Raw genomic sequence first — 9,209 nt, forward strand, 5'->3', positions numbered from 1 at the left:
GGTGTGTGTGTTTGTGCATCTGCGAATATGTGTAAAGTATTGTGCATGAAACGCAGTGAAAACAGATCTGTTCATACACAACACTTTGCATATGTTTTTGTTTTCCTTGGTTGCATCTCTTTAAGACAGATAATCATGCATATGAACTTTATTTACTGTAGTTCCAGTCATGTATGGAATATGTTTTTTATTACGATTTTGAAGTGACTGTAAGACATGGTGAGTAACCATGAAGCCTCTGTCTGACTTAACCTTTAAATGTGTAATGGTAATCCGTAATGGTGCCGTTGATTTCAGTGAACGAGTATGGGCAATTGAGCATTTGCTCGTGAATGTGTGTGTTTCTTTCAGAGAGACTGAGCTTTATGATCCCTAGTTTCTACATATGATACTAATACCTGGTGGTGTGTGTGTGTTAGTGTAAATATACATACTTGGTATTCAACTTTTGTAATAATGCGCCCTCTCTCTCTCTTTCTCTCTCTCTGTCCCTCCATCCCTCTCTCTTCCTCTCTCTCTGTAGGGGCAGAATGAAGGTCCTGGTTCTGCTACTTCTGTTGGGGTTCCCCTTCTGCGCTCAGTCTTTGAATCCAGAAGACCCCAACGTCTGCAGTCACTGGGAAAGGTCAGCCAGTTCACCCAGCAATGCAGCAATCCATGTATCCATCCATCTGAGCTGTCAGTTGGTCTCAGTGTTGTCTGTTACGGGGAAATTCATGGTCTAGCTCTTCATCTCCCTGTCCCACAGCCCATCCATTTACGTGTCAGTCCATGATGTCAGTGGCCTCTAAATCTACGTCTGTTGTCATAGGATGAGGTTGGCTTGTCTGTTTGTCAATTTGTCCATCCATCCGTTAGTCATTCCATTCATTAATTCATTCATTCACTCTTTGTTCAAGGTCACTTTAAGGTCACACCCACTTGCACTGCAGTAGTTGCTAGTCCAGAAGGTAAAAAGTCCTTTAGCTTCTGATTGATATGAATGAAGATGTTATTTCACAAGTGAAATTTGAACTTTTCATTTGAACTGAAACTGAAACAACAAAACCTCCTGGAACTTGTCAGGAAATTGATACTGTATAAAATATTGCTAAGCAAAAACAACTCCAGTCTCCAGATGTGAATGATGAGCCCTTGCTCCAACAGAAGTTGGGAATAAGAAGAGCCCAGAGATCATATCTCTCTTCCTCAGCAGCCTCTTTTCGCCCGCTTCCTCTCCCAACTCTCTTCAACTTTATCTTTCTCTTGCTCTCTTAAGGGCAAAGAGACTGTATCTCTCTCTTCCTCTGTCTCTCTGCAGAAAGGTGAAGCATTGATTTTCCCATGTGCTTGCAAAGGCTGCCTCTGAATTACTCCCACGCGATTGATCAGGGAGCTTGCTGCCTGCTCGAAAACAACAACTACGCGTATTACCGAAATTATTATGTTTTGCAGGGAAACATTCAATATGACAAATACTATGGGATGTTCGATGGCTCTGTGTTATGGAGACCTCATGGAGGCCCCTATAATTTACATTGAAGTAAATTGAAGTATAGACCCTTTACACTTTGACTTTAATCCACATTTAAAAGGTAAAATCCACACGCTCCTTAGCTCATGACACAGGTGGCATTCTACTGAGATACTTAGAGCCATGCTCTGGATGACAAAACTGTTTTACAGGTCACCATATCCTTCACTGGAATGATTGCCTGCCATTTTGATATTGATATTGTTTTTTGTTCAAATTCAAGTTGAGCTCAAATTGTACACAACTATATTAAATGATCACAGAGGCAATGAGCCAAAAAAAAAAAAATACTACCTGGGCAGATATTCACCAGCATCACCAAGTTCTTACTGAAACATTTGGACACCTGTCGTTACTCTTTCTCTTATGTGTCTCTCCTCAGTTATACTGTCACGGTGCAGGAGTCCTACGCACACCCATTCAATCAGATCTACTACACCAGATGCACAGACATCCTGAACTGGTTCAAATGCACCAAGCACAGGTGAGTTCCACTTCATGTGTGGTTTTCAGGTCCACTCTGTTCCTTCTCTCGTTGTTGTAGAGACGGGTCTCAGTGACAGTTACATGTTTGTGTCTATGCATTGTGTGTTTTCCAATGTACATGTGGCAGTGTTTCTCTGTTTGAGCATCTTTTTTAAGAGATTGTAGGTCTGTGTGAATGTGTGTGTGTGTGTGTGTGTGTGTGTGTGTGTGTGTGTGTGTGTGCGTGTGTGTGTGAGGGAGTCTGAGAAGGAGAGATAGAGCGAGAGAAAGATAGTGTGTGTGTGTGTGAAGGAGAGAGAGAGAGAGAGAGAGAGAGAGAGAGAGAGTGTGTGTGTGTGCGCATATGTGCATTACCCTGTGTTAAGTTGTGCTTTTCTACCTTTGATTACCTTTGATGGAGGCATTAGATTGTACAGTTTAATGGTTTAATAGCACACTGAAGCTCTCCTCTCAATGCACCACCCTGCCTAAGATGTCCTTGAATCTGAAGGAAAGCACTTTCCTCCATCTTCCATCTGAAGGAAACTCTTTCCCTTTCAGTGTCTAAGGAAGTATTTTACCTCAGGGACTTGTTTGTAAGAGTAGCAGCGTGTTCTTTCCTTTCTCCGACCAAGGTCTTTAGGCAGAGGGGGATTTGGATGAGGTGTCCACACAGTCTTATTTTTGTGCTCTTGTTTGAAGTTTGTTGCAACGTATTAAAAATCACTGTCACTGATTGCTTTGTAAAACAGTATAAGCATAGCCAATGCAAAAGAGATCATGGAGAGATCATGGAGAGATCTAGGAGAGATCATGGAGAGATCATGGAGAGATCTAGGAGAGTGTAAAACAGGATGCAGATGTAGAAATCACAAATAGACTGTGACCGTCTACACAAATGAATACACTGGCAGAGAGAGTTGAGAATACACAGAAATAATTGAGTGAATGATTATTTATCATTTTGTTTATTTACTACCATTTACTGTAGATTAATACTTCCACTTTATGCCCCCCCCTTCGTCACTTTGTGTGTGTGTGTGTGTGTGTGTGTGTGTGTGTTGTAGGATAAGTTACAAAACTGCATATCGGCGGGGTGTGAGAACAATGTACCGACGGCGTTCTCAATGTTGCCCTGGTTACTATGAGAGTGGAGATCTGTGTGTCCGTACGTATCCATCTTTTTCTTTGCTACTACAAAGCGTATGTGTGTGTAGGGGGCAGGAGTGTGTGTGTATTTAGACTAATAGTCTCATAAATTATATATACAATAATAAATTGTGTATGATTAATTGTTGATATTGTTTCTCAGCTGCCAACTGCATGTACAGTATTATAATTGTTCATATTTGGCATGTTGTGTTGTGTGGTTGTGCTAATAAGAGAGAGTGTGTGTGTGTCCGTTCATGTTCTGGTTGTAAACACTTCTGTTAGTTGCTCTTAGAGTGTGGTACCCAGGGGCCATCCATGCACAAAGGATCCTGAAGTTCATTGTGAGGGTCGGTCGAAATGTGTTGAGACTATCAGAACACTTTACTGTACACACACACACACACACACACACACACACACACACACACACACACACACACACGTAAATGAGAAAAAGAATTACTGCATCATTGAATTCTCCCCCGCCTTCTATTCTCTCTTTCTCTCTCATTCATTAGCTCTGTAGCTGTTTTGTTGTCATTTTCTTAAGAGCCCTCTTTATGTTCTACAAACTGCGATATTGAAATTCAATTAGACACTTTGTGTGTATGTCCACATACCTACGTGTGTATATGTATGTGTGTGTGTGTGTTTCATACCACCCCCTTCTTTCCCTCTGCCTCCCCAGAGTGCTTATAGTATGTGTTATGCAGTATTCATGGTGCCAGCAGACCATGTGTGTGTGTGTGTGTGTGCAGCATTCACTCCTGATGAGGAGGATGAGCATGTAAAGGCTATCCCCCGACCCCCATCGTCTTTTATCATATATCTCCACTTATATCTATATTTATTTCTAATTGCCAAGGAGTACGTTCCGGTTCAAGGTCTTGCTCCCTCTCATTGCAGCAGACCGTAACACTCACCTTTGTGGTGTGACTGTGCGCATGTTGCGGTACTTAGCAGAGCTGGCATTACGCAGAATGGAAGAAAGATGTTATCTGTAACAGCACTGTGACCACAGAACTTAAGGCCAGGACTTAACTTGGACTGCAGCCAGACCCTGAGGATTAATATCTCTGTTTGTTTTCTGTAAGAGGGTTTGGGATGTTGTGGACTGTCAAAAGGCAGGTTGGCTTTCGTATGACCAAGGACACCACTCTTAAGCTGAGAATGGTCATATTTTAAACCCATTGAAACAGTGCCCCCTACTGGACACTTCAGTTTCCTCCGGTAATGTGTCTCAGTCATTTGACTCACAGGTGAGCATGGTTGAGGTCTGTCTGAGCTCTCAGTGAACTATATGTCATTCATCGAGGGAAAGACACTCATCACTTTAAACAGTTTGTGTAGAGATTGCGATGTAAAAAGATAAAGAAACATGCAATATTTTGGAAATCTAAGAGCAGAACAGAGAGGGGGTGTTTTAGTCTCCAGCAGCATGTCATGTCCCAGCAGGCTACCCTTTTCAGCCCTTTTCAGGGATGGAAGGCAGTGAGATGTAGGCCAAGACCACTGCTGCTTTGTAGAAATCCTCAGGGGGTTGTCCGAGTTGTCACTGTACCCAGACACAAGACAGGCGGTGGTGTGGGTGACAGTGACAGTATGGGGAAGCGCACTTCTGCATAACAGATGCGTCTGAGATGCTGATGGTCTTCCTGTGTTTTGTAACATTGTGATGAGATCACTGTTATTACTGTTTGGTGTGGTCTCTGCGCAGTACCGTAACGGAAACACGTGAGGCCCCCCCGCAGAATAACCCTGAGAGGGCCCCCCCCCCCCCCCCCCATATAGGCAAGATATCAAAACTCAAGCTCCCTATTTGCCACGGCCGCGCCTGTCTGTGACCTTCTGACCTATGTCGTCACGTCACTAACCTAGCTAACAAAGAAAGCACAATTAAATATATTTTTCTTTATTTCTATATCAACTCTGGAAACACAGACAAAACAATAAGACCATAGTGTGCATCCCATGTAATTCCATTTTTTGGAGCCCCCCCCCCCCCCCCCCCCCCCCCCTCCCCCTACGAGCTGCGGGGGTAATCTCTACGGGTCTGTCTCTGCGTGGAAGATATACTGCATGTCTAATATTCTCACTTTTTGGCGCTTCTTCCTGAGTGGGTTTGTGTTTATGTTGGTGCATGCCGTGTGTGTGTGTTTGTTTGCATGCATGTGTGTGTTTGTGTTCATGTGTGTGTGTTTGCATGCATTTGTGTGTGTGTGTGTGTGTGTGTGTGTGTGTTCATGTGTGTGTGTGTTTGTGCATGGTTTGTATGTGTACGGGTAGGGTGGCCTATGACTTTATGTGCGTGTGTGTGCATAACAAGTGTGTAACTTTCCGTTCTTCTCCCTTAGCGCTGTGTACTGCAGAATGTGCTCACGGTCGCTGTGTGTCTCCTGACACGTGTCAGTGTGAACCAGGCTGGGGCGGACTGGACTGCTCAAGTGGTGAGTGGAGAGATACATTAATGCGTATACATGTGTGGATGTTGTGGTGCCCCAAGCTGCTCTTGGGGTCCCACTAGGTTTAAAAGCCGGTGAATTACCTTACCAGGCCTATACGGGGCAGTCTCTAGGGCCCTGGGGAGGTGCTCTGGGGACAAGGGAGGTCGGGCCATCCACTGATTGAAGGCTCAGGTGCAAATTGTTTGGCACTGAGCAGCAACAAGTGAGACAAAAGGGTTGAAAAGTCAGTGAGAAGCAGGACTGACAAAGAGCTAGAGGGGAAGGTGCCGGTAGCACTGGCTGCAAGCCAGATGCTTTGATCTGCTTTTGTGTTATTTTTGAGTACCTCAGTTGTAGTACTTAATAAAGGACCTGCATTGTGAAATTCCCTTGTCGCATCCTTCTGAACGCTGGGCGCGCGCACACACACACACACACACACACACACACACACACACACACACACACACACACACACACACACACACACACACACAATCATTTCCAAAGTTAGTACCTTATCTCATTAAACATACATGTACTCACACAACTGCACAGACACAGACACAAACACACACACAAATATACAAACACATTATGGAGGTTGTGTAGAACTCAAAAACAAAGTGAAAGCAGCATACCAGTCATGATAAAAATATCAGACTATTTCAGACAAACTTGGCTTAACACTGGATTGTGAATTCTAAAGTAATAGCCATTCAACCTGTCTATTAGTGTGATATATTGTGCTTGAAACAAACATGGTGGAGGATATGTGGGTTTGTACATATAGTGAGTGTATTGTCTTGATTATTGATTTAATGCTGCTGGTTTTATGGATTATCTATGTTTTGTGTGGGTTAATATGTGTGTGTGTGTGTTTGTGTTAGTTTGTTTATGAAAGAGATGCTTTGCCTTTCAGAGTGTATTATTATTTAGGGAGTAGGGGGAGGTTGAAGGAAGGTGAATTTGTTCAGTAATCAGCAGATGCAGTTGATGCAGAAGAGGAGGATTGAGGGTGAGAGAGAGGAAGAGGAAGATGAGGGTGGGAGAGAGGACGAGGGGATTGAGGGTGAGAGAGATGAAGAGGGGATTGAGTGTGAGAGAGAGGAAGAGGGGATTGAGGAAGGGAGAGAGGAAGGGGAGGATGGATATAAGGACAGCTGACTTCGTTAATATCTGTGTTAGCTGACCTAAGCTAACAGAGTGACACACACACATACACACACACACGCACACACGCACACACACACACACAAACAGTGTCCGGTGACTCCCAGTGCGCGATAGTCACAAGTTAGTGAGAGAGAGGCATTATCTATTGCTTCAGTTTCTCTTACAGAATGAGTGGAAAAGGAAGAACTGTGTGAGACATTCATTTGTTTGGCAATAGTCTTCTGAGTGTGTGTGTGTGTGTGTGTGTGTGTGTGTGTGTGTGTGTGTGTGTGTGTGTTTGTGTGTGTGTGTGTGTGTGTGTGTGTATTGTCTTTGGAATTCACCTGCTGTGTTTGGGCTGCGAGCCTCTGGATGGCCTCCTCTGAAGTTCTGGGAACTATAGGAGCCCTGAAAAACCGTGTGGGGGATGAACTCATTTTTCTCTTTCTTTCTTGTGCTAATCGCTCTCCCTCTTTAGAGCTTGCATGTGTGCTTTTCCTGCTGGCTATCCTGAGTTTTGCTGTGTATTTATTTCACTGTTCCCAGTCAAAGCCGCAACCATCTCCGCTTTGAACAGGTGCACGTCTGAAACGCTCACCCTCATCTCAGTGCTTTAGTCAGTGTTCATCAGTGTTTCAGTGCTGTGTGTCTTAGAATGGCGGCGTTTATGCAAGAGTTCTTCTTCAGACCAAGGTAACTCAGCCACCCCATAGGAACCTTCTAGTTCTCACAGATGGATCTCTGATAGCTCAGGAGAGCTTGATGAGTTCTCATTACCGTTTCAGTTATGTACCAATTTAATCACAGATATTTCTCATAAAATCCCTTAAGAGAAATCATTTGAGACAGAAATGAGTTGAGGCACGGTATCGTAAAAATGTACCATTATTGCCAAAAAAGACTTCCTAGTTATCCCTCCCCACAGCAGCTTTGAAGAGTCTGCTTGTCACAGGCTAGTTAAATGCACTTTATTGTGAAGATTTGTGCCAAACCAAACACCAAGGTTGTCTTGAGAGAGGAACGGAGGAGGTGATATTTAGATGGCAAAACATTTAGTAAAAAACTGAACATGATTTGTGACCCTGTTGAGATCTCTCCTTTAACACCATAGGAGAAATCTGGTCCAAACTGAAATCTGAGAAGCTGCAGATTTAGGCTAAATCTCACTTTTAATCTCACTGTTGTCTAGGAGTAACTAAGGAGATAATAAGGAGATCTCTTTTTAGATTTTCTTTTGTTATGGGACATTTTAGAGGCGGAGAGAGCCTTCAATGACCACACAGTATTGAAACAGCCCTTTTCATAAAAAGGACTTTACATGACATGTGTGACCTTTCCTCTGCTAATATGCATGTTGAAGGTGTGGGCTTTTAGTGGGTGAAGGTGTATTTCCCCAGAGAGCTCTCGCTGACTTCCGACTGGTGACCTTCTTCCTTCAGCGCTGACTTGTAAACTCCTCCATGCGTCTCATAAACTGTGATGTGTCTGCTTTGGTATTTACTATTTGATATTTACTCGGCTCAGTTGTTTGACTGCAGCGGGGGGCCATTGACCTCTCGCTTGGTGCATATATTGCTCTGGGTCTGAGGTCTCTGATGCACTAAAGCAGTGTTAAGCTCTTAAACTCCTCTCCTTTGACCAGTATCTGCTTACTTTTGTTCTCCCTAGCTATAATAATATAATTGTCAGACTTTAATCACTTTGAATAGAATAGCTTTTCAAGGTTCTTGAATAAAGTGTTAAGTGTGGAATAACATGTTATTTCACTACCGTTATGGAGGGCTCTTTCAAGTTTAAAGTGTTTGTCTTTGTAGCCCATTGAAGGTTTTACTGGTGGGTTACAGTATTATCGTATAATATGTTGGCGTGTCAGTCACTTGAGTGAACATCTGATTAGCTCCTTTGAGAGCATTGGAGCTGTTAATAAACCTTAAGCTGTTCCACATAGACTTGTCTTACTGGTGTTAAAAATACTAGATTCAATCTCTAGATTCAGATCAATCTTTTTAAGGCATTACTATTTGTTTATTTTTGTATTTGGCAAAAAATCCCCTTTAACAGCCTAAATGAACAATATACACGTCATAAATGATTGTCTGAGGATTGAAGATGAAGATTGTCTGTTTATCATGCTTTAACAATGTTTTTGGTCATTTATGTTTACATTTTTGGTAAGATCTAGAAAAATGTTTTCAACAGTGAAACTGCATCCTGACAGTTGGCATTGGGGGAAACCTTTCGCCTCTAGTATTCCTTGTGAATCTCTGCTTCAGTTTTCCCAAACTGGCACACATCATCATCATCAATAATTGTTGCAGTTGTTGAGTTTTTCACTGGAGGCCCATTCAAAGTGATCTTGTTGCATGTTTTTATATGGATTGGATTTATAATGGATTCATGATATTTTTCAACTGCAACAAAAGGCCATGGGTTCTGTGGTAAGAATGGACTAAGGAAAAGAAGTCAGTAGTGTCCTAGTT

At 42.9% G+C, this 9,209-nt stretch overlaps 1 protein-coding gene across 1 annotated transcript; it reads left to right on the forward strand.

The window, feature by feature from the left end:
* The first annotated feature begins 529 nt into the window (after positions 1–529).
* Positions 530–5,654, forward strand: LOC116220869 (multiple epidermal growth factor-like domains protein 11). Its single transcript, XM_031569829.1, has 4 exons — positions 530–625; positions 1,896–1,997; positions 3,046–3,146; positions 5,485–5,654. Exons 1-4 carry the CDS (start codon positions 531–533, stop codon positions 5,652–5,654), a joined length of 468 nt encoding a protein of 155 aa, XP_031425689.1. The 5' UTR covers position 530.
* Positions 5,655–9,209: the final 3,555 nt, after the last annotated feature.

This window comes from Clupea harengus, chromosome 6 (assembly GCF_900700415.2).
Source record: "Clupea harengus chromosome 6, Ch_v2.0.2, whole genome shotgun sequence".
NCBI classification, from domain to species: Eukaryota; Metazoa; Chordata; class Actinopteri; order Clupeiformes; family Clupeidae; genus Clupea; species Clupea harengus.

Coding starts and splice junctions, on each gene's coding strand:
- LOC116220869 (XM_031569829.1), top strand. CDS start 531: ATGAAGGTCCTGGTTCTGCTACTTCTGTTGGGGTTCCCCTTCTGCGCT. Junction 626..1,895: donor GTCTGCAGTCACTGGGAAAG/GTCAGCCAGTTC, acceptor GTCTCTCCTCAG/TTATACTGTCACGGTGCAGG. Junction 3,147..5,484: donor GAGTGGAGATCTGTGTGTCC/GTACGTATCCAT, acceptor CTTCTCCCTTAG/CGCTGTGTACTGCAGAATGT.